Source organism: Pantherophis guttatus, chromosome 9 (assembly GCF_059756535.1).
Source record: "Pantherophis guttatus breed Tessera chromosome 9, ASM5975653v1, whole genome shotgun sequence".
Taxonomy (NCBI): Eukaryota; Metazoa; Chordata; class Lepidosauria; order Squamata; family Colubridae; genus Pantherophis; species Pantherophis guttatus.
Window position 1 is genome coordinate 32,544,086 of NC_142071.1, and position 25,001 is coordinate 32,569,086.

The window sequence follows — 25,001 nt, forward strand, 5'->3', positions numbered from 1 at the left end:
TGGACCTAGAAGTGTGGATTCTGCAAACTACAATCCTGGGAGGGAGCACAAAAAGAAGTTCCTGCCCAGAGGCCCAGGAGGAGCAAGGGGGAGACCCAGATGAACTTAGGGGGCAGCTAAGAGGCGGGTGTAGCAGATCATGGGGAAGTAGCGTGGAGTCTCTGGCAGTGTCTGGTCTTGGGTTGGGAGGGAGGGAGAGAGGACTGGGTAATGCTGCCTAAGAGACCCGCAGAATGTGTGGTGATCACATTGCCTCTCCTGGGTCAAACTCCCTTGTCCTCCAATGGCCTCTGGAGCAAGATCTCAGTGGGCGCAGTCGGCTGATCCTCATTCAAGGCTTTGGGACGGCAGCTGGGGCTGGGAAGGGCCTTCTGGCCAAACCCAGCCTGCTCCATCTTGCAGAGAAGAACTCTGTTGCAGACCAATCATCTTGACGAAGGACCACAATGGCTACCAGAGCCTCTTTTGCACATGAGGCTACTGGTGTCGCACTGATAAAAGAAAAAGAAAAATACAATTTCACCTCCATGCTAAAATTCTTCTTTCTTGGTCAGGTGATGTGAGGTGATTACTTGTTAAGTCATGGCTGGGCTGGGCCATTGCATTCCGGAGATGTTAATGGGAGTTGTTTGGTTCAGGTTTAGCAAGTCCTGGGTGGCCAAGCTGGGGCCCAGGCAGCAAACCAAGCTGAAGGCAAATACAAATACACCATGCAGACCACGAGTGGCCTTCAAGAGCTGTAATATTTCTATTTCTTGCATCGTGTTTGATCTTTAATCTGCACAGACAGATTCGGAAGGCCCCTATTTTGGCAACAATAGCTCTGGCCTGGATAGCTCTGCAGACAAGGCACTGTAATTTAACACCAGCTGTCTGCAATTAAAGTAAGTTCGAATCTCGCCAGGCTCAAGGTTGACTCAGCCTTCCATCCTTTCTAAGGTAGGTAAATTGAGGACCCAGTTTGTGGGGGCAATAAGCTGACTTTGTATAAAATATACAAAAGTATGAAGGCTATTGCTTAACGCACTGTAAGCCGCCCTGAGTCTCCGGAGAAGAGCGGCATATAAATCAAATTTAAAAAAAAATTGCTCTCGGGCAGGTTCGCCCGCCCTGCCCGCCTCTTTTAGTCTATTCAGCTGCCCTCCCCTCCCGAGAAGGTTGAAAAGCGGCCAAAGCGCCTTGACCGGTGCCGGACGTCTGGTCTCCCCAATGGGGTTCCTGCTCTCTTCCCCCTTTCTGGCCAGATCCGCTCCAGATCTGCCGGTTTCCCCCAAATCTTCCCCGGGGAGCGCCCCCCCCCGGCTTCCTAAGACCAGCGGCGGCAAAAGGGGACGCGCCTGTCCCCAGCGCTGGCAGAGCTCCTCGGAGCAGGGCCCGCCTCTTCCGGCTTCCCCGGCCGGTCGGCCCGGCAGGTGAGGCAGGGCCCGGCAAGATGGGGCCGAAGCGGAAGAAGCCCGGCGGAGCGACCGCGCTGCCTCTGCTCCTCTTGGGTGAGCGGGGCTGCCGCACGGCGGGGCTGGGAGACGGGAGGACGGCCAGCTGGGGAAGGGTCGCTGGGGTCGCGGGGAAGCCTCAGCCAGGGGCCCGCCCGGCTGCCCCCCAGGCCCGGAGGGCGATGGGCCCGGGAAGGAGGTTTCGGGCGGGTGTTCGCTTTTCCCGCGCCGGTCTGCTTTCCCTCCCGACGGGCCCGGGAGACTGACCCGCGCTGCGGCTGTGCTTGCAGCGGTTGCCAGAGTCCACCTGCTGGAGATCCAGGCCGCTGCCCAAGTTCGCGCGTTTGTGGGTGAGCCGGTGACCCTCAAGTGCTGGTTCAAATCCTCCGCTCCAGTCACGGAGAAGCTCACCATCGACTGGACTTACCGGCCTCTTGCAGGCGGCAACTTGGAACCGGTGAGCTGTGGAGGTCCCTGGTTCTGCTGCTTTGGTGGCCCTGAAGTGGCTTGATGAAAGGAGTCCCGCAGCCTGGTGCCCCCTTCTCCCTGGGGTGGGGGGGGGTTGGCTGCTGTTGGCTCTTCTGCTCTGGAACGCCTTCCCCCCCTCTCCCCCAGGTCTTCCACTACCAGTCCAGTGCCTACCCAGCCAAGAGAGGGAGCTTCCAGGAGAGAGTTTCTTGGGCTGGCGATGTGGCCAAGCAGGACGCTTCAATTATGATCTGGAATCCAACCCTGGAGGACAACGGGACCTTCACCTGTTCTGTGAAGAACCCCCCTGATGTGCAGCACAACATTCCCCAAACCCTCCTGACAGTCAGCCAGAGAGGTAAAGCAGAGAGCCCAGTGCCCAGGACAGGAACGGGGGGTGGGGGGTGTCCGGCAGGCACTGGGTTGCCACTGCCAGCTGCTTCCTGAAAGTCTGAGCCTCTTGGCTCAGGGCGGGGGTCCTTCTGCCTGCCCTGCAGAATGTCTTCCAGTTTGGGGTGCCTTGGGTAGCAGAGGGGGCTGTGCTAATCCCTATCATGGGCATTTGTGCTGGGAGGCGGACCTGGGGGACTCTGGTAGGCTCACGTAGGGGCTGCTCTAGTAGCTGGCCAGAGGGAGTTTTGCTCTGCCTGCCGGATCCTGCTGTTTCCAAAGGTGCCTCCTTCCAGTTGACTTCATCTGGACTGCTTTCCATCCTGGTCTTTCTTCCCTCTGGCATCGTGGTGGTTCTGCTGTTGGTTCGGATGAATCAGAAATCTGGGCTGATGAAAGCAAGGAGGCAGCTTGGTTACAAGAAGTCCTCCATTGAAGTCTCTGAAGAGTAAGAGCGATGCGGGGAGGGATTGAATGGCAGAGAAAAAGGAGGTTTCGAAGAGGGGCTGGGATGGCCCCCAGCCCCTCTTAAGGGAGTTAAAGATGGCCCTCCGTCTGCTGCACCCCAGGCCAAGCGGCAGCTGAGAAGGAGAAGCCAATGCTCAAAGGGCTCCGAGGCCCACTTGGTAGGAGCAGAGGGGCAAATGATTGGGCTAGTGGTTGAGCTGGTTTCTTCCCTGTCCTTTTTCTATAGACCTGAGCAAAGTGGCTGCAGGGAGCGGCTGGTTAGCTGTTGTATGCAGTGCCTGGTAAGCCAAAAGTCCTTTAAGAGAGAAATCTTTTGCATTTTCCCCACGTTATGGAATCTCACTGGGAAGGCAGCAGAAGTTCAGCCTTATCCCTGCTTGCATCCCTCTTATTCTCCCCCCCCCCCTGAGAACCAGCAGACACTGAAGGCTGCTCATTGCAGAGTGCCTAGACTGCCCTCAGAATGCCCTGGAGGGTTGCTGAGCTCAAAAAGGTGACTCAAACAGAATACATAGGAGGTTATATAGGAGATGCCAACAAGGCTCTGTAGTTGGGAGTGAAGGGAGACCTGCTGGAGATAGTGAAGTTATTGGCGGAATAGAAAATGAGGACAGAGAAAAGTCCTTCATCTCCCAGCAAATGTTGTAACTTAGAATCATACATAATCCTTGTTTACCAGCTGCTCATTCAGCAACTGTTCAAACTTGTGATGGTGCTGAAAAAAATAACTTTACACTCAATTTATGACCATTAATGACCTTCACAGAATCCCTGTCATATGACTTCCATCATGTTCAATACACAACCTGTGTGTGTGAACTGTTTCCCCCCACCTTGTGGTTTGGAAAGGAAGGGGTTACAAGAGAGTAAGCTATTTGCTCTTCTACACGTTGAAAGCAATGAAATCCCACTGGCAAAAGGAAGGGGTCAGGGAAGAAAGGATTCCTTCTTTTCCTCCTCTTCCCTCCACAGAGTGGAGAGGAAGAGACTTCGAAAGAGTGCTGTAAACTGTATGCCGCACCTGTGGCTCCCAGCCCTGGGTTGCCAGTACCATTACATTAGTTTCCATTACAAGAACATTCCAAAGCGGGCAGCGATTAGGGGGCAAACAAAGCAGAAAACGTGAAACTGACTAATCTTGTCAGAAAACACAATCCAATCCGTTTAGCCATGTCTTTGTTTAATTGTAGAATTGCCAGTTCCATTTAAGGTGTTACGTGAAGATTATCGATGAGCATAGAAGATCAATTTATTATTTATTAATCAATCAAATGTATATAGCTGCCTTCCTCACACAAATTAATTCTAGTTCATGTACAATAAAATCAACAGTTGAAATATTTCATAAAGGACACTTAAATATAAGAGCAAGATCGTGAGGGAATGCATCCGAATGTTACTTATGATGCAGCCAGGATGCAGGATCCCCTGTGGGAGAATCCCACCCCCCAAAGAGCTAGCCACAAGTGGGGAGAGGGATGATGGTCCATGGGACGGGTGCCACAGTAGAGAAGGCTCTGCTCCTCAGTTCCGTAAGAGGAAACTACTTAGCCGATGAGACCTGCCAGACCTGATGGGATGAGAAGATTTACAGGTAGTCCTCGACTTACGACCACAATTGAGCCCAAAATTTCTGTTGCTAAGCGAGACATTTAAGTGAATTTTGCCCCATTTTATGGCGTTTCTTGCCACAGTTGTTAAATTAATCACTGCAGTTGCTAAGTTAGTGACACGGTTATTAAGTGAAACTGGCTTCCCCATTGACTTTGCTGGTCAGAAAGTTTCAAAAGATTATCAGTGACCCTAGGTTATTACAACTGCCATAAATATGAACCAGTTGCCAAGCATTCAGATTTTGATCAAGTGACCATGGGGATGCTACAACAGTCATAAGTGTGAAAAATGGTCATAAGTCACTTTTTTCAGTGCCACTGTAACTTTCAACAGCCACTAAATGAACTGTTGTAAGTAGAGAACTACCTGTAATCAGTGAGAGGCATCCCTCAGATAGATTCAGAACAATAAAAGAGGACCTCCTTATACAAAGCTTCAGTCTAAGGTTTGCCAGCATCAGCAAGTCAAAGCCACACCACCCTTTAGTGGTGTAAAACAGGGCCGAACTCTTAATAGGTCTTAGTTCGAGTGGCATTTCTTGGGCATCATGCCAATTGCTGGCAAGAGGGGTGAGCTTGCCTGCCTTTGCTTGCCTGCCTTTGCTGTGTGAATTGAATGCTGGCAGGAGAGACCTGCAGGTTGCTTGCATTATTTGGGGGGGGGGATGTCCTCTGCAGAGGGGGAAGTGGTGGTTTTCTTGCTGGGATCTTCACCCCCGAGACACCCTCTTTGGGCCTGAGCCAGCAGCACTTGTGGCCCAAATGGCTGAGCCAAGCGAAGGGCACGCGGGTCTCCTCGGCTCCCTTCCTGACTGCTATTTCTTACCTCCCGTTCAGGACACTGATGAGGAGGAACCGTACTGACACTGACAGTGGGAGAAAGCGTGTCTTTGGCAGCACCACCAAGATCCAGCTCAGAAAATCTCCAACGAATGGAACTTTACCTAGAGTAAAATGACTGGATTTCATTCCATTCTAGGAATTATCCTGATTTGATATTTTCTCTTTTCTTGCCTTCTCTTGCCCTGTGAATAGGCCTGGAAAAGGGGGCAGCGGAGGGTCTCTCTGGCAGCCAGGCTCTTGGGTGTCTTCTTCTTCTTCTTCTTCATGAGCTTCTGGCTCATGAAATGTGAGTATTGTCTCAAGCTCTTCTCTAGGATCTTTCTGTCCTGAGAAACCACCCATATAGTTTGAGCTCACAGCCGGAAGAAAAGATGGTGAGGGTGAAGAGACACTTAGAGACACATGATCAGGCTCTTCGTGGTCTCCCCTGTAGGCAGTAAATGTCGGCCGCTTCAGTGTGGCCATTGCTGGATACAAGCACATGTCTACAGTGGCTGCAAGGCCCCTCCCTATCTTTCTGGATCTGGGCCTCCTGTGGAAAGAGGGCCAAGTCTCCTATGCCTTAACGTGGAAATGCATATGAACCGGCTGGAGCTAAATGTTCCCTGGCTGTCCCCAACTCTCATCCTTGGGAATGCTGGCCTTAGGGCCTTCGCCTGCAGATCCACCCCCCCTCCCTTTCTTTTCTTCCTTGGTCCGCTTTCCTTTGCAGAAAACCACTCCTTCTACAACCAATAAAATGCCTTGTGCCAACTCCATCCATTCTTTGTCTTTTTGGTTTGGGGAGGGGAGGAATTGGGAAAAGCACACACCTGCCTTCCCTGCTTTTGGTTTTGGACAGCACCTAACCGGACTGCGGTGGGGGCTGCTGCAGGTTGAATAACCTTCCAGCCCAGAAGGATGAAAGACCAGGATTCTGCTGCCAGCCAAATGCCAAAAATCCTTGCAGATGATGAAAGAAAACAACGGTCTTCCCCAGTTTACCACCAAGAGCCTGAGTGCTCTTCTCCTTCCCTTTAAGGGAGAGGCCAGCTGGGGCCTCCCTCTGGCTCAGTGAGCAGGGCCAATCATACCTGGCCCCTTTGGAGCCACTTCTGAACACCCAACACGCGCAAGTTCCACGCAAGCTTAGAGTGGCTATGGGGCTGAAGTTCTGGAATTTACTCAGAGCCATTGGAATAGTCTTTACATTCAGTGACAATAACTGTGTGCTAAATGTATTGCACTAGCAATGTGAGTGGCCACAGTTACCTTCTTGGCTCTTATTTTGGTGAGAAATGATTGTCATTCACTTGGCCTTTAAGAGAATCAAGACTTCTAGTCCTGGTTTTTGCAGGCACTTGGAGATGTCCCAACAATCTGGTGGGCAGTTTCTTGAGATGCCAGTTTGACCTTCTGTTCCAAGGCAGTGAGAGCCCTGGCAGCTTGTTCTGACCAGCCCTCCCTGCATGTGGATTCCAGGCAATGAAACACTAGAGAGAGGCCTGGAAGGAGACTGATGGAAACCAAGGACATGACTGTTGGCTCTATGCCATGGCAGCAGGGCACTGACTGAGCATGTCTCTGGCCTTGTTTAAGGACACCCATTCCTTGTTGAGCTGCTTGGAATCAGATGCTGGCACTCTGGATTCCAAGGAGATGATGTGATGGTGCAAACTGATCTGGGGTTTATCTGAACCTGTAAACTCGGGGGGGGGGGGTATGTGTGTGTTGATCTCCAGCATATGTGGGCTGCTTCCTTGCCTCTCCCATCTTGTGCAACTGCCAGTGAAGGGAGGAGGGATTAGATTCTGCCCTTCACAATGAGGGTGGGGATGGACTGGAGGGGCCCTTGGATTTCTGTCTCCTTAAGAAGCCATACTTGACCCATAGGAAACAACTTTTGGCCAGTCTCCGACTTTCTAGGGAAAACTGTTGATAAGGTGATTGGGCAGCAGTTCCAGGAAGTCTTGGGTGAAAAGAATAATCTGTGTTCTTTCCAGCCTGGATGCAGTCCAGGGTATCTGTTGACCATTCTCTCTTGTCCTGTTGGATAGGAGTGGTGGTGGAGGGCTAGATCCCGTCCAACTTGGCCAGTCTCTCTTGAAGTTCAATGGCCCAGACCACAGACCAGCACCTGCTCTTGACAAAGGCCTGTAGAGCAGCTCAGAGAAGATCCAGGGCATCGGTGCTGCTGTTGGCTCCCTGCCTCTGGGATTTGAAGGAAAGTAAACCAGGACTCGGACTGGCTGGGCTACTTCTCCCCCCCCCCACACACACACACCCCAAGAGGGTCTCCTTCGGGCTCTCTTCTCCTGGGATACTAAGAGGAAGTACGTGAGCTTTGGAAGCCCAGCAAGAAGCCCAGGCCGTCCTTGCACGGAACTGAAGGCAGAGCAGGAAGTTCGGGCGGCTCCAGCCCGGGAGGCTCCAGTCTCGGCCATCAACTTTTCTCCGCCGCTGAGAAGTGGTGGTGGAGGGAGGCTCGCCCTGCGTCCGGCCTCCCGATGCCGTTTATGCAGACGCCTGCAGGAGTCTAGGGAGGAAAGGAAAACGCCGAGCGGCTCCTGCAGGACAACGGACAGCGACGCGGCAGAAACCCCACTGCTCCGGCGGCGCCTTAAAAGAAACGACCCCGGGGCAGAAGGGCGTCCTCCCTCCCCCCCCCGGGCCTCCCGAGAGCGCAGCCCGGGCGGCGTGGTGCAGGGGTGGGGGCGCGGGGGGTAGCTCCCCGCCGGAGTCCGGGCAGACAGCCCGCTGCAATCTCTTGTTTCGCGTCTCCACCCGCTCAAGTTCGATAACAGGAGCAATTGCGCTCGCGGCTGGTTTTCACTGGAAGCGCGGTGCAAATTGCACGGCCTCTTGAGCAAAGGAGCTCCCAGGAACGGAGTTTTTGCGACTGCCTCTTGCAGTCGGTGTGCGCGAGAAGTTACACCCACCATTCTTTCCATGGCAACCGTAGGAGCCGCTACTTTGGGGGGCGGGGGACGGTACTGTATAATCCTTGGATTATATGCAATGGTTCTAGAAGAGGGGAGGGGGGAATAACCCATTGAGACGAAGACCAACGAAGGGGAACGTTCCCGCTGACCCTCAGGGAAGACTCCCCTCCCCTCGCACACACAGTTCCAGCCCAAAGCCCTGCAAGAAACTGCGGCCAACGCGCTGACCCCAGCCCCAGGAGCTGCGACGTTTCCCGCCTGCTCTTCTGGAATCAGCAATTGAGCCCGAAAAGCTGCGGTCCGCAGGAGAATCGCGTCGAGGGCCACCCGCCCGCTTGTTCTTAGCCACAGCCCTTTCCCGCCCTCCCGAATCCTGCTTGCTATCCACCAACCAAAGAATTTTTCTGTCCCCCGATTTTTGGTAGTGGTGGTAGCGGCGGCAACAACAGTGGCCGCCGCCCCTCCAGCCGGCCATCTTGGAGCCAAACCCTCCGCTGCCCAAGGACGATGAGTGCTCCGGACGGACGGTCGAGCACTTGACCTTCGCCCTGTCCAGCTGCTGAGCCCCGCGCGCCGCCGCCCTTGAGGATGAGCCCCGCAAGCCCGGCGCTGCAGCTGCTGCTGCTCTTCCCGCTGGGTAAGGATGCCGCGGAGATGGGGGGGAAGGGAATGGGTGAGGCAGGCTTCCGAACTCCGACAGTTTGTGGGGGGGGGTCAGAGAACACTCGATGACGAGTCACCCTCCCCACACGCGTCCCCAAGGGCTGGCCGGCATGGTGGTTGGAGGGGGAGTCATTGGAGAAGTGGGGCGCAGGGGCTGGGGTCGGGCTATCAACCCAGAGTTACTTTCCTGCAGGCTGGCTTTGGCTCTTCCTCCTAGATAGCGGGGGAAGGCTGGCTTGGGTAGTGGACGAGAAGGGAGACCCACCCCTCCTCCCTTCTCTGCCTGAAGCAAAGGCCGGACATGATGGGAACTCATGTGGGAATACTGACTCCCCGCTGCCCTGAGTGAATTCAGCGACCTGTCCTGCTGGGGGATTCAGCAGCTGCTTCTGGCTGGCCCAAACACATCTCTCTTAGTGTGCTCCCACAAGGCTGCCAAGGAGGTGCCAACTTCAGCTGCAATTAGATCTGCCAAGCAGAGCTGGACAACGCCCCCCCCCCACTCCTCAATAGCTGCATCCTGTCCCCTGTGGAGTAGGTTGGTCCTAGACTAGAGCCCCGGAATCCAGCTCTGCTGCTGAGTGCAGCCTGGGCCTCTCCCTCTATTAATATATCCTGGTCAGTGTCCTTGGCGAGCATGCGCACTGGCGCTGGTATAGTGCTGGTAAATTAGGCAGTGAATGAAAGAAGCGCAGCAGTTCTCTACAGATCCAGCAGTGGGACCCCATTGAAGGAAGAGCAGGGACATCTGCCGGGAATCCCCAGGGCTGAATGGCTAGAACCTGTGGCTAAGCCCACCCTTGCCCTGGTCTGATCATGGATTGCTCCTCAGTTCTTGGGAGCTGCCCCCTTTGACTTTTCCTGCCTTCCTCAAGAATGAACCCCTGAAAGCTGTCCTATCTCTCTCTGGTGTCCCTTTTGCTCAGGGCGTTCAGGTTATGCCAGCCACCCGCAGCTGCCAATTTGGGGTTTAAGGGCTTCTTGCAGACTACAAAGGGCAGAATACCTCAAAGCCAAAGGCAGGAGACCACTTGATCCCAGTGCAGGGGTGAGGAGACGTGCTCCTATGATTCCAACTGCATTAGTAGCTTTCTGCTGCTTTGGTCATGGGCACTCGAGGGGCTTCGGCCAACTCCCAAAAGACCTTTGAGTTCCTTTCTGGATTTGGGAGGAGAGTACAGCCGAGAACTCATCTCCACCTGGATGGAGGAAAAGAAAGGCTGCATTGCCCAGCACACCAGCCTTCCCCAGGACTCCCCCTCCCCCCAAAGCACATTGGATGACGTTCCCATCATTCTTGCTCATATAGCACAGAGAAGGCATCTCTCTCCCTTGAAGGATGGTAACTGCCAGCATCTTTGGGAGCCCTCCAAGGTTTGCAACAATATACACCCAAGGTAGACAACTCAGCCGGACATGATAGTGCCAGTTCTGTGGTGTCCACAGTTTCTATACTGTTGGAAGGAGCCCTCCAATGCCCCCCTGGTTGGTAGGCCCTGCAGTTTGTCTTAGTGCAAACAGGAGTAACAGGCCTCTTCTCTCCCTGCTAGTGCTGAACACGCTGGGCATGGAGCTGATGGCCCCAACCCCCGTCTATGCTCTGAACGGCTCTTCCATCCGCCTCAGCTGCACTTTCAATTCCTGCTACCAGGTAGACAAAAAGCAGTTCTCCCTGAACTGGACCTACCAAACCTGCCAGAACTGCACCGAAGAGATGGTGAGTATCTGGATCCGGGGGCTGGACAATCCCTCTGCCCCACATTTGAATGCTGCTTGCACCTCCTTGTGAAGGTCTCCGGGCTTCTCAACTGTGCCAGGAGGAGGGGAGCCAGTGGGCAAAATCTGGCTAGCAGGCAAACTCTGTTTCCTCACCCTCCACAGCAGAAACTCTGGGCTTTGCAGCAGTTAGGTGGGTGGGCGGGACAGGGGAATGGACCATGGACTGTGTGACCCTTGTCCAAGTTTCCTAAGCTCCCTGCCTTTCCTCCCTCCCACCCTGCCCACCACCACCAGGAATTCCAGACAGTAGGCCAGACTGGAGTGTGGGGTGCTCCCAAAGATCCCGCCATTCTTCTGATTGTCCCACTCTCGCCCACCCTCCACTCCAGTTCTTGCAGTTTAAGCTGAAAGTGGTTCCTGTGGAGCTGAAGCGTTTTGAGGATCGTGTGGAGTTTACGGGAAACCCCAGCAAGAATGATGTGTCCTTCACCCTCCACAAGGTGCAGCTGGAGGATACAGGGCTGTACAACTGCTACGTGATGAACCCGCCTGACCGACACAAGGGCCACGGCCAGATCAGCCTCCAGGTTCTCACAGAAGGTCAGGCTGTGGTTCCACACCTTTCCCTTCTTGCTTGCTCCCCTTCCTGGAAGACCCCAGAAACCCACTCTGGGACACAGGGGGCTCTTCTCTTCCCCAGAGTGGCCTTTTTCCAGTTTTCTGGAAAAGGGAAACTCCCTCTGGGTTCAAGAGGCCTTTCCTGCAGATGCTGGGAGTAGATTCCAAGTGCTGCTCCTTGCCTGATGCTGGGCTTCTCTCCACAGAGCCCCCAGAGCGGGACTCCACTGTGGCCGTGATTGTGGGGGCCACTGTGGGGGGCTTCCTGGCTGTGGTGATCCTGGCTTTGGTCATTGTCAAGTGTGTCCGGCGCAAGAAGCAGCAGAGGCTCAACACGGATGACCAGAAGACCGAAGAAGAGGGCAAGACAGATGGGGAAGGGAACCCGGAGGAAGGCATGAAGTAGAGGGGGGAGTCTCTCCTCCAGGCTGGCTCCCTGCTCCTCCTTGTCCCTGGCCTCTTCTCCCATGGACTTTCTTTAAAGCAAAGAGCTCCACCCAAAATTTCAGAAAGACTGGGGTGCTTTCTCTCTCCCTCTTCACTGCTGGGCTCTTGGGCCAGAGCACAGCATGGGCTGGCTGCCGGTGGTGGGTTTTTATTGGGGGGAGGGAGTTTGCTGAAACTGAAAGCTGCCTGGGGTGAGTCTCCATTCCTGTCCCAGATGGGCAGTTCCTCCATTTGGACAGAGGAAGCCCTGTTTTGTGTCCCTGGCAAGAAGGCCACCGCCGCCACCCCCGCCCCTGCTGCCTTCATGGGAAGTCTTGGGAAAGGGAAAGCTTTTTTCCTTTGCTCATGGAAGGGGCCTGAGTGGAGGCAGATGGCTTAGGAGCTGATGAGGGCTCACAGCTCTGTGGCAGGGAGAGGAACTGTGTCCCAAGGCCAAGCAGGATTTCCTCTCCAAAGCAGAAACTGCCATTTCTCACTTTCCACCTTGAATACCAAGCACAATTCACCACTGCCAGGAGAATTCACTGCCAGGGGTCAGCAGCCGTCTCTCTTGCAGGCCAGCACTGCACCCCACCCCCATCTTACAAACCCACCGCTGGACTATTTGGAAGGAATGCTGTTGACCCTCACACCCCTCTCATGAAAAAACCTGAAGGTTTTCTGCCTGGCATAAGCAGGAGGTATGTGCATGTTGAGGGGAGCAGGGGAAGGAAGGAAGGAAGGAAGGAAGGAAGGAAGGAAGGAAGGAAGGAAGGAAGGATGGAAGGAAGGAAGGAAGGAAGGTAGGTTGTCTATTTGGGGCTTAGTGGAAGAGTTTCCACCCAGACCCACTGCAACCAACTGGTCTTTGCTTTCTCTGCTCACACATCTTGCCTGCTAGTTAAAACCCCAATGCAAGAAGGGCCCTGGAGGCCTCCATTCCCCACCCCACCAGCCATGACCCCTCCTGGGATTCTCCACTCAGCAGTCCCTGAACTGGCCCTTACTTCTGGGCATGAGGCTCCTTTCCTAGGATGTTCCGGGGGGGGGGGGGGGTGAGAGCAAGTGATTCCCCGGGTGGCTTGTGACTGTGCTGATCTGTCTTTAGCTCTGCTGCTTCTCCTTGGAATTGCACTTTGCTGCCTGCTGATTGCAACCCCTCCCCCTTCTGTCATGTTCCCAACACCTGCCCTCAGCTGAGATGGGTTATGCAACCTTTCTGTCCTTATTTTGCAAAATCTGCAATTCAGATTCATCAGCCTCAGCCTGAAAAGTTTTCATCGCTCTTCTTGTAACTGCAGAATTGAGTTGGCCTCCATTTGCACGGACAGTGATTTACTGTGCTGCGCTGGAAATCAATGTTTCTTGTCCTGGGTCTGCTCAGGAAGTCCAACAGTCAGATGAAATAAAGCAGAGCTTGCCTCTCAACACAGGCAGACCTCTGCTTCTTTCCCTGGAGGGTGGGCGCCTGGTCTAAGTCCTCTCTCTTCCCCCACCCTAACATACCCCATGGGCCTTCTTCCCTAGTTACTCCTTCTTGTGAAAGTGGAGGGAAGGTTGCCTTCCCCTTTCCCCTCCCCCAACCGCTCTCCACTGGGCCAGATGGATTCAAAGCCAGCGAATCTGAAGGGGGCTGAGAATGGAAGTGGCTTTGGCTGTGGGGCAAGGCTCTTTGAAACTTAGGATCAATAACCTGAACCTCCTACTTTGGATGGAGGGTCTAAAAGACTCCCGCCCCCACACCCGCCACTTTATAGCAGGTTAAGTAGTTTGGGGTTCAGTACTTACACAACTCCTTGAAAGCCTCTCGGGTGCCGGGACAAAGGTCGAAACTGCCATGAGCCGGCACTGCAGCAAGCAGCACTGGGGAGACTGGCTGTGGTGTTCCTGGCCCTCTTCGTCTGTCCCTCCCTCCCTCCCTCCCTCCAGAAGGGGACTGAGTTCCTTCACAAGATGCACTTTAGGCCAAAGTGAGAGACTGAGTGAGGTCCCCACTGCCTCCCTCAGTCTTGGCTCCCTTTCTTAGCCGGGAGGCTGGGAAAGTTTCTTTCTCTTTCAGCCCTCAGCCAGATCAGGGAATCCGTCACCCCTTTGGGTGAGCAGAACTGCTGTCCCACTTGGAGGTGAAGGAGGCTCTCTGGAAGTACCTGGTCTCAGCTGTGACCCTGAAAATTCGCAGTGCTGGTGGGTTGGGCCCGCTAACGTGGCAGATCTGGCCACAGAATCTTGGCACTAGGAAAGAAAGCCAGACTCCCAGGAAGGAGCATGGACATGCTACAGACCCCGACCTAGTTGGTCGGGTAGCTGGCTACCCCAGAGGACAGGAGCTGGCTGAGGTTGCTGGGTCCGGCTGCCTTCTCTTCCTTGGATGGTGGTGCTCCCCAGGCTGGCCCAGATTAAGTTCTGCAGGGACCCATCCAAGAAATGCCGCTTGAGGCTGCGGGGGGGGGGGACGCCTGACTCTCTGTTCCTCCATCCCTCCGGGGCCGAGAGTCTGCGACCAGAACGCTGGGAAGGAAAGAAACGGGGCCAAAGCTCTCCCTCCCGCAGACTGTCTAGAGGTCCTTGCTGGAGTTACAAACCAGCTCTGGCCGCCCGGGAAATCTGCATGATTCTTGGCTCCCTCTGGGGCAGGCCAAGGGCGGATCAAGCCAGAGATGCCACTTGTCTGCCACGCTTCGTAGGCGCCAGGCGGGCGGCGGCCTCTTTCCTGGAGGGGGCCCAGGTCTCCGTTGCAACACTTCGGCGGAGCAGGAGGCAGACGCGGGAGATCGGCTCCGGACTCCTTCGGCCGGGAAGACGGAGGGTTGACTTAGGCCGTGTGTCCCTCGGGAGTCTGCAAGCATTTTCCCTGGGCGGCCGGAGAGTGCGGCCTCGATGCGCATGAAGGGCTTCTGAGCAGGGCGGGTGCGCGCGCGCCAGACCCCTTCTGGTCGAGAGAAACTATAAAGAACGGACAATAAAAGTCCGCTGCCCCGACTCTCCTCCTGCCCTCCGAAGAGCCCAGAAACGCGGACCGTCTCCTAACCTGAAGGAGCCCGCTTTCTTGCCCGGTGCGAAAGAGAACTGGCTGGCTGTCCCTGAAACTTTCCCGCGCATGGGTTGGGTCAGCGGGAAGAGGCCCTTCGAGGCTTGAGGCTGGGGAAGGGGAAGCGATGCCGCGAGTGCGGAGCAGCCGGCGGAGGGGAGGCTGCAGCAGCAGCAGACGGCTCAAGCTGGAGCTGGGTGTCCCAGGGCAGCGGACGTCCGCAGAGGTTCTTGGGGTGTGCAAAACGCCTGGTCCTCCTCCTCCTCCTCCTCCTCCTCGGTGTCCTCTGGAGAGATCCCGCCCCCGCCCCCCCGCGGAGGCGGAGAAACCCAACTCCTCAGCCTGGACAGCAGCTTCAAACCCAAGGACGAGCAGTTCTTCCGGGATGCCCGGCCTTCCGCCTCCCGCGAAGGGAGGATTGCGAAGCCAGCAGTTTGCTTCGCGTCAGCTGGGCGCGCTCCCGGGTCCTTCTATTTTTACGGCCGGCGAGAGTGAGGGGGCACAAGCAGGGCATGCGGCCGGCCGCCGCCGCGCACCTGCGAAGGCGGGGACAGGCGGAGAGAGAGGATCGCCTTGGTGGCCAGAGAGCCAGGCCGCGTGCCCCTCCCCCTCCTGCGAGGGCCCATTTCGGGCTCAGGGAAGCCACTGGGTTTCCTCGGTGAAGTCCTTCGCAAGAATTCGCCGGCGCCGGGTCGGCGCAGAGCCGCAGAAAATTTTACTGGTCCTTGGGGCTAAACTGCCTCCTCCCGGCTTCCTTCCCGGGAGGGGTACAAGCGGCAGAAAAGAACAGAGGAGCGTCGGAGAAACGGAGTAAGGCTGGGCTGCTGCGGCCCCAGGGAGCCAAGCTTCTCCGGCGAGCGCTGGGATTCCTCTCCGGTGTTCGCTCTTTGAGCCCTGAGGCTGGCTGGCACCAAGCAAACGCCCCTTTGCATGGAGAGCGCGAATGCCTCCCTTCCTCTGGAGAGTCCTGGCCAGCTCCTGGCTGAAGTCCAGCCAGGCCCTCAATGGGCCTAAGTTCTTGGCCTAGTGCCCCTGACTTTCTGCAATGGTCACCCGCAACAAAGGCATGGAAAAAGTATTCCCCTCCCCCCATGCAGTAAGAGCTGCTCCCCCCTCCCCCTAGATTGCTGCCCGGAATTTCTGGCACCTTTACAGCTTCTTTTTCTTTTTTCTTTTTTTCTTTTTTATCTTTCACTGCACAATCCCTGAGTCATGATTCTCTGGGAGCTTCAGAAGCTGCCACTACCGCAGCATCTCCGCACCATCTACCTGCCACGTCAGCAGAAGCTAGCCCGTGGCTCAGGATGCCCCCAAGACTGGCATCCTCTGCCCTTCCCCTTAAGACAGGAGCTTTTCCTTTCTTCTTTCCCTCATCTCTCCCCCCCACTTTCTATGCAACATCGGAAGGGTTGTCTAGTTTGGATGGCACTGCTCTGGCACAAGCTAGGCTGAGGGTCGCTCTGCTGAAACGGCCGCCAGCTGCTTCCCAGAGAGTGGGATGTTGGAGCCCCACCACCTCCTGCATTCCTGGACCGTGTGAGCTTTGAATTCCTTCCCGAGATGCCTGAAGCAGGTTTGGGCTTGGAGGACACAAGAAGCGTTGATGGGAAAGGCCTGTCCCTAAAGCTAGCCTAGCTAAATTGGCAGCAAAAGCCCAGCTCCCCAGAAGTGAAGGTAGCCCTTCCTTGATCAGCACGAAGGCTTCCCTCCTGCTGCTTCAGCAGTGACTCTACCTTCGCATGTGAGAAAAAATCTTCTCTCTGCCCAATTGCCGCTCCTCGCCTGGTTTTCCTGCTGCCCTTCCATCCCCTGCTCCATCCGGAGCAACCTTCTCAGCCCCCAAATATCCCACTGGAGAGAAGTTAGCTTCCCCACTGCCCCTGCGGGGGATTCAGGGCCAAGCTGGGCAGGGCTTCCTTCCTATTCTAGCTGCCTCGCCTACCCCTGGGGAGGACAGGCCAATTTTTGCCCCCCAAAAGCACCCCTTGCCTATCTTGCGTGGAAATTCCTAAGGCCTAATTCAGCCGCCTGCGTTGGTGGAACAGAGGAGGGAAAGACTCCGTCCCCGTCGGGGTTAAGTGCAAAGCAACCAAAGCGGGAGGGCTTGGCACGCCTGCTCCAGCCGTTTATCCGGCGCTGCGGGCGGCAGGCGGCCAACGACCTTCGGGGAGGACGGTGCTGCTCCCCAGGCCCGGTGCGACGAGGCTGCGCGCGCCCTCCACGCCTCCGCGGGGGGCCTGGCATCACCGCGGAGGCGGTTCCGGGAGTGTCCGCCTCCGCCTCTCGCTGCCGTTTGGGCTGCCGGCTGCTGGAAGGGGCGGCCCGTGCGCGGAGCCAGGAGCGGCAACTGCGGCGGTCGGTCGCGAAAGCAACTTCGGCAGTTGGAGACTGCGGCGTCAGCGGGAGAGGAGAGAGGCGGCCGAGGAGTTGCCGAGATGGCCGTGGACTGGCTGGGAGTCGCCTTGCTAGGTAAGGACGCAGAGCCGCTCCGAGCTTCGGGGAAGTGTCGGTCGCCTGGGGCCCCAGCCAACTGACCGGTCCGCGGTCACCTAGCAGGGCGCGTGACTCGGACAAAAAGCGGGGGGACATCTGCCTTCCCCTCTCCGCTGGCGCGCGCCACAACTGCAAATCCCTTGGCCCCATCCCGCCGCGGCTCGGCTGCCGTCCCTGGGCGGGAGAGCGGGATAGGGGAAGCGCAGGACCGGCGTTTTCTCCCGCATTTGCTGTAGTGTGTTAGGTGACTTTTTGCTCCAGCTGGCAGCCTCTTCTGCCTGCTCGTTCTCTCCCTCCCTCCCTCCCGGATACCTTTTTAAAGATTCGAGCAGAATCCTAGACAACGCCCCTGGAGTAAGTACGACCTCGCTTTAAGTTTGCTTCGGCTCCAAGAAGCCTCGTTTACACAGAAAGTTTGTGGGAAGTCCGTGTTGAACTTCTTGAAACTAGGGAGCGGGAAGGGTGGTGAATCTCCGGGTTGTTGTGAGGGGTTCAAATAAGAGGATCCGAAGCACCTTCCTTTCCCCCGCTTTACGGCTGATGCTGTTTTCTTTACCTGGAATGTGAGCGTCCCATCCAAGACTTCTGAACAAGTCAGAAGGACGCCAATTCCCTTGGTCTCAATCCTTTCTCTGGAGCAAGCACACCATAGGAAGCGTTCAGGAGACTCAGATGGACCTTGTAGTTCCCCTCCTTTAAATGAATTCTGCCTCCCTACTGAGAGTGCAATTCTAATTGAACTCTTGCAAAAAGCAAAAGAAAAAAAGTCACTCTACTAATGTTAGTAAGGTCAGTCCCGAGTTATTTTGTTTTCTGAATGACAAATACCTGTAGTCAAATAATGTTGTAGTGCCTGATAATTATTTTGTAATAAACTTTAATTACAAAGCCTCCCCCTCCCGTTTCCCTCCCTGGGTCAGTTGTGTAAGAAGCCCCCCTTTAGGGCCTGACAATTGCTCTGTCCCAGACAAACCAGAGGCTCCCATGTTGGCCAATCGGCTGGATGCCACTCAAAGGTCTGGCACCTTGCAGAGGTCTTGTCCCATTCAAATCCCCATCAATTACTTCACATTACCTACATTTGGACTAAAAATATTCAGAGCACCGTGGCTTTGCAGAATCTTTGGTGCTTTGGGGAGCAGGCTGGATGACTTTCTGAGCAAGGATCACCACTGGGCTGGTGCCTCCCGACAGTGACTGCCAGAAGAGGCTGAACCCACTGGAAAGTTGAGCCAGAGGTGAAGAGGCTCTTGGTAATGGTAGCCTCACCTACCTTTGAAAGTGAAGGCTTCCCCTTGAGTCTGAGCGAGCTCTCTTCCTTGAAACACCAGATCTATCCATGGTGACGCACCTGAGTTGCTCTGTGGTCAGGTTCCCTTTGGGGCAGAAATAGAAAAACTGCCATTGGCTCAGGGAGTGAGATGGGTGGATCTGAGTCTATATTCCTTTTGTTTAGTAGAGGCACCTCTTGCCTTTCTTTCAAGAGTTGAAAACAGCTTCCCCAAGTCTCTTTTTTAAGGTTATTCCCATAGTAGCTACCTCCTGGGAAGGGCTGAGAAAAAATAACGGGTCCAAAGTTTCCATGGCTGAGAGCAGATTTGAACCTGGGTCTGCCCTACCACAACTGATGTCATGGTCTCCCTTCCCTGGGTATGTTGCTTTTTAATTCCAGGCATTGGCCTGGGCCGGGGTTGCAGGGATGGGGTGGGTTGACCATGCGCCCAAGTACTTCTGAACAGCAGGCAGGAGAGCAGCACACCTTGCAACGGCAGGGGCTTCTGGTGGACATCTGCCATTCTCTCCCATGGAAGCCAGCTGGACAAGTACTTAGGGAGGGGATTCTTCCAGGGCACCCTCACTTGTGATCATGCCACAGACAGGTTTAGTTCAAGACACACAGCAATCCAATGTCTGGAGTGGGGATTGCACCCATCTCAGGCCATGGTCCCAAGTCCCCTTGTTGATGGGATGGCCTGGCTAGCCAGTCCTGCCGAGAATTGGGCTCACTTGTACACATGTAAGGAAGCTGGGAGGAGATGCTGGAAGAGAATTTGAGAAGGAGCTAAGCTCTTGAGTGTCCTTGAGTCAGGAAAGGACACTCTTGCACAGCTGACTCTTCACTGTAGAAACACACACACACACCCCACATACCCCGCTGCACCTGACTGCTCCAGGAACTCTGCTCTTCCGCCACTTCACAGATTCTGACAATTGCCCTTGGCCAACTTTCGGAAGCACAACATAAAGAAGCCTTCTTTTTTAGGCAAGTGCAGGACCCAGATGTTTGAACTGGGAATCAGAGCTGAAATTGCAACTCGGTCCCCTAACCTACTTCATACAAACTGCCAATTTGTTTTAGCTTGTCTAGCATGTTCTGTGAACTTAGTCTGTATGTTAAGCTGCAAAGAGGGAAGTTAGACCAGTCACCATTTTCAAAGAGCACCATAACTCCATTATTGGCTTGCAAGAGGTAGGGCCATCCTTCCCTTCAGACAATTCTGTTTGGTTGATGGCATCCTTGGAAGACACATCCTTGGCTGAATTAGGACCTTCTCAGCATTCTGCTCAATGTGCCTCTTCAGTTGAGGGCATAGAGCAGGGGTGTCAAACTCGATTTCATTGAGGGCCGCATCAGGGTTGTGTTTGACCTCTGGGAGCCAGGGTGGGCCTGGCCAGCATAATGTCACTCATGTTGGGGACATGAGCCAGTGAAAACAGGCTCCCGAGCTCTGTTTTTGGCTGCGGCAGCCTCCTGCAATCTTCTGTCAGCAAAAATGGAGCTCAGGACGGGCGTGTTCGCTGGCAGAGGCACCATGGGCCAGTCCTTCACTGTTTCCAGGGTGACTCCGTGGGCCAGACGTAAGCACGCCGTGGGCCGGATCCAGCCCCCAGGCCTTGAGTTTGACACCCTTGGCATAGAGGCTCTTCATTGGACACAAGAGAATGTTGTAGATTGATTTATGATGTCAGTAAAGATCCAGTTCTTTTGATAAATACTTTCTTACACTTGGTCCAGTATACGAACATTTGGTCCAACAGGTTTGGACCATTTGATGCATTTTCTGGACATTTGAGAAGGTAGGGCATGACCAGGCCTTCCAGCAACTTCATTGTGCTTGAGTGCTGCTGTGCTTTCCTAATGCTCCTGTCAAAACTCTGGGTTGGGGCTATGAGATTAATTCTGTTTTGCTCAAGATGTGTAAAGTAGCCAGTGGAGCCTGTAGGCCGTGGACCAGGAAGCAAGCTGAAGAACAGTTATCTCTGGCTGGTGGCTGCTAGAGAGGATGGTTCTTCACCCTCACCCTCCACCCTCCCCACTCCCCAAGCTGGCTTTGTATAGCCAAGGTCCACATGTACATCGGAAGCTGTCTTTTCAGTTTGATGTGACCTGTTTATGTGGTCATTGGGCAAGCTCCCTCCAAATAAGGCAAGAATAGGATACACACTTGGTGTGAAGAGAGTCCGTCTGATCCAAAAAACTCAGGTCAGATAAAAACAACCCTGCCAAGATAAGCATTGTCTTTCTTTTTCTTTCTTTTCTTTTCTTTCTTTCTTTTTCTTTCCTTCTTTCCTTCCTTCCTTCCTTTTTAGGACTTCAGTTGTGCTCTCGGACAGTGACCTTGGAGGTGTCAGTGGGCAAGGCACCTGTTATTTATGCCAAGAATGGCACCAATGTGCTACTGCCCTGTACTTTCAACTCCTGCATCGGCATTGAGAAAGCCAGCTTCGTATGGAGCCACAATCAGACCGAAGTGCGTGACCTGCGGTGATTGATGCTGGGCTGGGCTGGGAGGGAGGCTGATGGGCTGATAGGGCTGCTTGGTTTGAGTGTTAGAAGTTTTGATGAAGCTAGATTCCAAGCAGAAAGCAGAGACATTTATGGCACCTTGAAGATGAATGGATCTACAGGTAGTCCTCGCTTAACAACCGCAAATGGGACCGGCAGTTCCATCATTAAGTAATGTGGTCGATAAACAAGATATCACGTGACCATGGCTTGCAATTTTACTGCTACCTTCTCTGTTGACTCTGCTTGTCAGAAGCTGGCTATGAAGCATGCAACTAGCAATCACATGATGGAGGGGGGGTGGGTGGGAGGCTGAGGCAGTTGCAAAAGCAAAGCTGCCCTGGTTGCAAGTGTTGAGGACTGATCACAAACTTATTTTTCAGTGCTTTTGTAGCTCTGAATAGTTGCTGAACAAGGCAGTCATTAAGCAAGGTCTACCAATACTATTCAGCTATGAGATAAATTCCTTATTCTTTAAGGTGTCATGATCGTTGGTGCTTTTATTAATGACAATTAACTATTGAAGGTAGCTTTCACATTTAATAAGTAGCAAGGAAAGCCTTGCCTGTCTCTATTTACAGCCCTGCAGAGTCTGGGCTGCCACTTGGTCTGCTTGGAGAGCAGCCAGAGAGCCCGGACAATTTCTCCTTCCTTCCTTCTTTACAGTGTAGTCCCAGAAGCTGCAAAGAAGCAGGGTCCAGTCCCTGTGTTCTAGGGCTGATGGATGAAGATGGAAGCAGTCTAAGTCCTCACTCCTGAGAGGAGGCACAGCATCCTCCCCATTTCCCCCCAAAGAGGGTCGAAGTGTGGAGGGAAAAAGTTGGGCCCCTTATGGAAAATTCTGCATTGCCAGGAAGCACAAGCATCCCACCGTCTGCACAGTGGGGTGGGGGAGGAGAGGAGTGGGGACAGCTCCCTTTAGCTGGCCTCTGCCCTCAACCACTTTGTGGAGGATGCTTGGCAAGCTATGTCAGGTAGTTCTTGGATATTAGAGAATTTCCCTTGGGAAATTCTACCTTGAGGAAAGGTTTCAAGAGTCATGGCTTCATTCACTGCTCTTCACCTGCTGCAGATATTCAAAGGGGTTGTAAAGAACAAAGACTCCAAGCCAGAGCCTCATCCAGAGTACAAGTTCAACCTTAAGCACATATTGCCACCTGACCTACCACTCAGCAAGGACAACCGGGAGTTCAACGTTTCCCTCCTATTGCTTGATGCTGACTTTGAGGACTCTGGGCCATACACCTGCTTGGTCAAGAATCCCAAAGAGAAGGATGCCAACCACAGTGGCACCTTTACTCTCAAAGTGGTTGTGATGTGTGAGTAGCAGCTGGGCAATGGAGCCTGGCCTTGGTTCGGTCGTGCACAGTTAGAGGCATCTGACTGAGGCAAGACTGTATTTTTCAGCTCCACAGTTGGGGTGGTGGGAAGGAGCCTTCCTCTGAGCCATTGGCTTGCTGAGCTTGGGTGTAGGGAAGCCCATGGCTTGAGGGTGCAGGCAGGGGGCTCCTTTCTCCCTGGCCCTCACTGCCTTCTCTGCCTCCTCAGTGGAGAAGGTTGACAACACACTGACGCGGATCATTTTGTCTGTTGCGGGTGGCGTCATTGGGCTCCTCATCCTTATCATGCTGACCAAGAAACTGGTCCTCTTCATTCTCAAGAAGACACGGAAACAGAAGTGAGTGTGCTTGTGCTGCCTTGGATAGAATATGAGCAAGCCACGTGGCTGGCTGGCTCAGGAACAGGTCTTCAAGTGACAGGCGTCTGGTTCTCCAGACAGGAGGTTTGGCGTGGGAGCACACTCGGCTGGCCCTCCTGCCATGGTAGACTCCTCCAGGCAGTGGAGCTCCTGAGAGGCCTTCCTACTGGATGGCATGGGGAGGAGCAGCAGCTCCTGGGACAGCCTCTGCTTGGGACTCCCAGTGTGAAGCAAGACTGAGCCTGTCTCTTTTCTGTCTCCTGCAGGGAGTGCCTTGTGAGCTCTTCAGCAAATGAGAACACAGAGAATGGGCTGCCGGGCTCCAAAATGAACTCCAAATCAGCCCCAAAGGTCTGACTCCATGAGGTGCAGATCTCTGGGGTCCAACCCTCCAAGTTGATCTGCCGGACTCTAGCAAGGGCAGGAGAAGACCCTCTTTCAAACGACTGATGCTTGAGACACAACTATGTTACTCAACTGGCTGCAAACAAGCGCTGCTTCTTGGGAGAAATTGCAGAGATGGATGGCAAGCCTGGCATTGCTCATGTCTGAAAGGTGAAGGGTTCTGGACTCAGGCTGAGCTTCAGTTTCAAGAAGTCCTGTAGCTGCAGGAATGAAGTAGACGGGCATTAGACCAAAGACCTGGTTCTCCTTCTGACAATCAAATATCATCAGCATTGGGGTGTGGGTTGGAAATGCTGCCTTCCTTCCTCAGAAAGGTAGCGGAGAAAGGGATGACTGAAAGGGCAGGGTGAGAAGCTGGATCTGCTTTACCTGCATCTGGAAACCAGTAGGTGCACCTCTGCTGAATATTGGTTTCTGTGATGCATTCCTATGGAGAGGGAGGTGGGCTTTGCTGGAGCAGTGGCCTATTGGAGGCCCAGTGGAGCCGAGTATGGTTTCCTTATCCTCTTTAGTGGTTCTTCAGTGCTTCAGAATTGAGGGTGGCTGCATCTGGACTTAGGTCTTTTTTCAGGTCTCCTCCTGGCAAGAGAGCAGAGCAGATGTGCAGTGATGCCTCGAGAGACAGGAACCAGGTGGTGTCTCCTTTGCATGGTCTCATGGTTTTAGGCTGTCCTTGCTCAATGAGAAGCTGATGTCCAAGCGCTCCCCTGCCATGCTGCCGATTCTTCCCCTCGGCTTCTTTACTTGCATGCTCATTCCCTGGTCTCCTTGCCAGGGAGAGGGGGCCTGCAGGAGCTGAGCTTTTTACCCAAGCATGACAAGAGCAGCATTTCTAAGGCCTTATTACCGAAGCCCCTCTTGGCCCGATTTAATACCCCAAGGAGCACCTGCCCTGTCTGTTGCCCAGGTGAACAAGATGCCAGATTGGCCAGATGCCAAGTCAAGATGGTCGAGGAGCAGCTGCATTCTGGTCATCCTAGCAACCCTTCCCTTCCCTGGCTCCCTGCAACTGGCAGCCTTTCCCAGACGACCAGCCAGGCCAAAAGATGCCCAGAGACCTCATGCTCTTCTTGGCCAGACCGTTTCCCCATCCAGCTTAATTTATGGTGCTCCTCTGCCGGAGGCAACATCTTTAGGTTTTCTTATTTATTCTGAGGTATAATTTCAGGGGGGGGAAAGAAATCATTAACAGGTGTAGCTGTTGTGATTGTAAAAGATATGCCCCCCTCCTATACATACATCAACTACATTCACTATCAAACCTATGAGATGTTCCCCCCCCAAAAAAAACATATGAGCTCTTACCAAATGCCCTTGTAAAAAAAACTCACAGCAAGCTGAATTGACCTAAGTGGTGATGGGGAGAGGACTCAGTCAGGAATCTATGGTCTATTCACTGTTCTGAAAGATAATATGGCGAGCAAGTGACCTAATAGGAAGGGAAATGGGTTTAGCTTAAATATTCCAACAGCACTCTGTCATTTCCACCCTCTCTGCCTTTTCTCTCTGTCTGGCTATAGAAGGCCAAAGGTCCATCAGCACTGCCTCTGCTTTTGCTCAGGACTGCTCATCTTTGCTGGGAGCCCAATATCGTAGTGCCGAAAATAAACAAAATGGAGGCTGCACCCTTTCCCCACACCGTCCTCTCTCTGCCCAATCCCTTCAGACTCAAATTGATACACCCGGCCCCAGACAAGGCCTTCCACAAGCCAGTCTTAAACCAACTGGGTGAAGAACCCCAACCTTCTCCTTCATGAGTGGCTTTCCAGCTCCTGTGGCCACCGGAAAGGCTCCCTTGGCCTAAAGACAAGACTGACCCACCCAGGTAGCCCAAATGGCCAGCCAATCAGATTCCGAAGACTTCCTGCCTTGTAGCCCTAACTTCTATAAACATCTTGACTTTCTCGTAGTTTGGGACCCCTTTTTCTTCTAATGCAGACACTCAACAGTCCTTGCAATAAACACAGTTCTTCTCCCTAGTGGTGTGCTGCTTATTTTGGCAAAAACCCACAACAGTATACTATGCG

The 25,001-nt window shown here is 54.0% G+C and overlaps 3 protein-coding genes across 3 annotated transcripts; all 3 read left to right on the top strand.

The window, feature by feature from the left end:
- Positions 1 to 678: 678 nt before the first annotated feature.
- Positions 679 to 5,973, top strand: LOC117670180 (myelin protein zero-like protein 3). Its single transcript, XM_034425146.2, has 6 exons — positions 679 to 1,490; positions 1,724 to 1,890; positions 2,049 to 2,259; positions 2,574 to 2,739; positions 2,986 to 3,040; positions 5,210 to 5,973. Exons 1-6 carry the CDS (start codon positions 1,433 to 1,435, stop codon positions 5,234 to 5,236), a joined length of 684 nt encoding a protein of 227 aa, XP_034281037.1. The 5' UTR covers positions 679 to 1,432; the 3' UTR covers positions 5,237 to 5,973.
- A 1,575-nt stretch (positions 5,974 to 7,548) lies between these two features.
- On the top strand, positions 7,549 to 12,990 carry LOC117670182 (sodium channel regulatory subunit beta-2). The gene is made up of 4 exons (XM_034425149.3): positions 7,549 to 8,773; positions 10,350 to 10,516; positions 10,908 to 11,118; positions 11,343 to 12,990. The coding sequence occupies exons 1-4, from the start codon at positions 8,725 to 8,727 to the stop codon at positions 11,540 to 11,542; spliced, it is 627 nt and encodes a 208-aa protein (XP_034281040.1). The 5' UTR covers positions 7,549 to 8,724; the 3' UTR covers positions 11,543 to 12,990.
- A 145-nt stretch (positions 12,991 to 13,135) lies between these two features.
- Positions 13,136 to 24,953, top strand: SCN4B (sodium voltage-gated channel beta subunit 4). The gene is made up of 5 exons (XM_034425147.3): positions 13,136 to 17,059; positions 20,675 to 20,835; positions 21,943 to 22,189; positions 22,419 to 22,548; positions 22,836 to 24,953. Exons 1-5 carry the CDS (start codon positions 17,026 to 17,028, stop codon positions 22,924 to 22,926), a joined length of 663 nt encoding a protein of 220 aa, XP_034281038.1. The 5' UTR covers positions 13,136 to 17,025; the 3' UTR covers positions 22,927 to 24,953.
- The last annotated feature ends 48 nt before the right edge of the window (positions 24,954 to 25,001 follow it).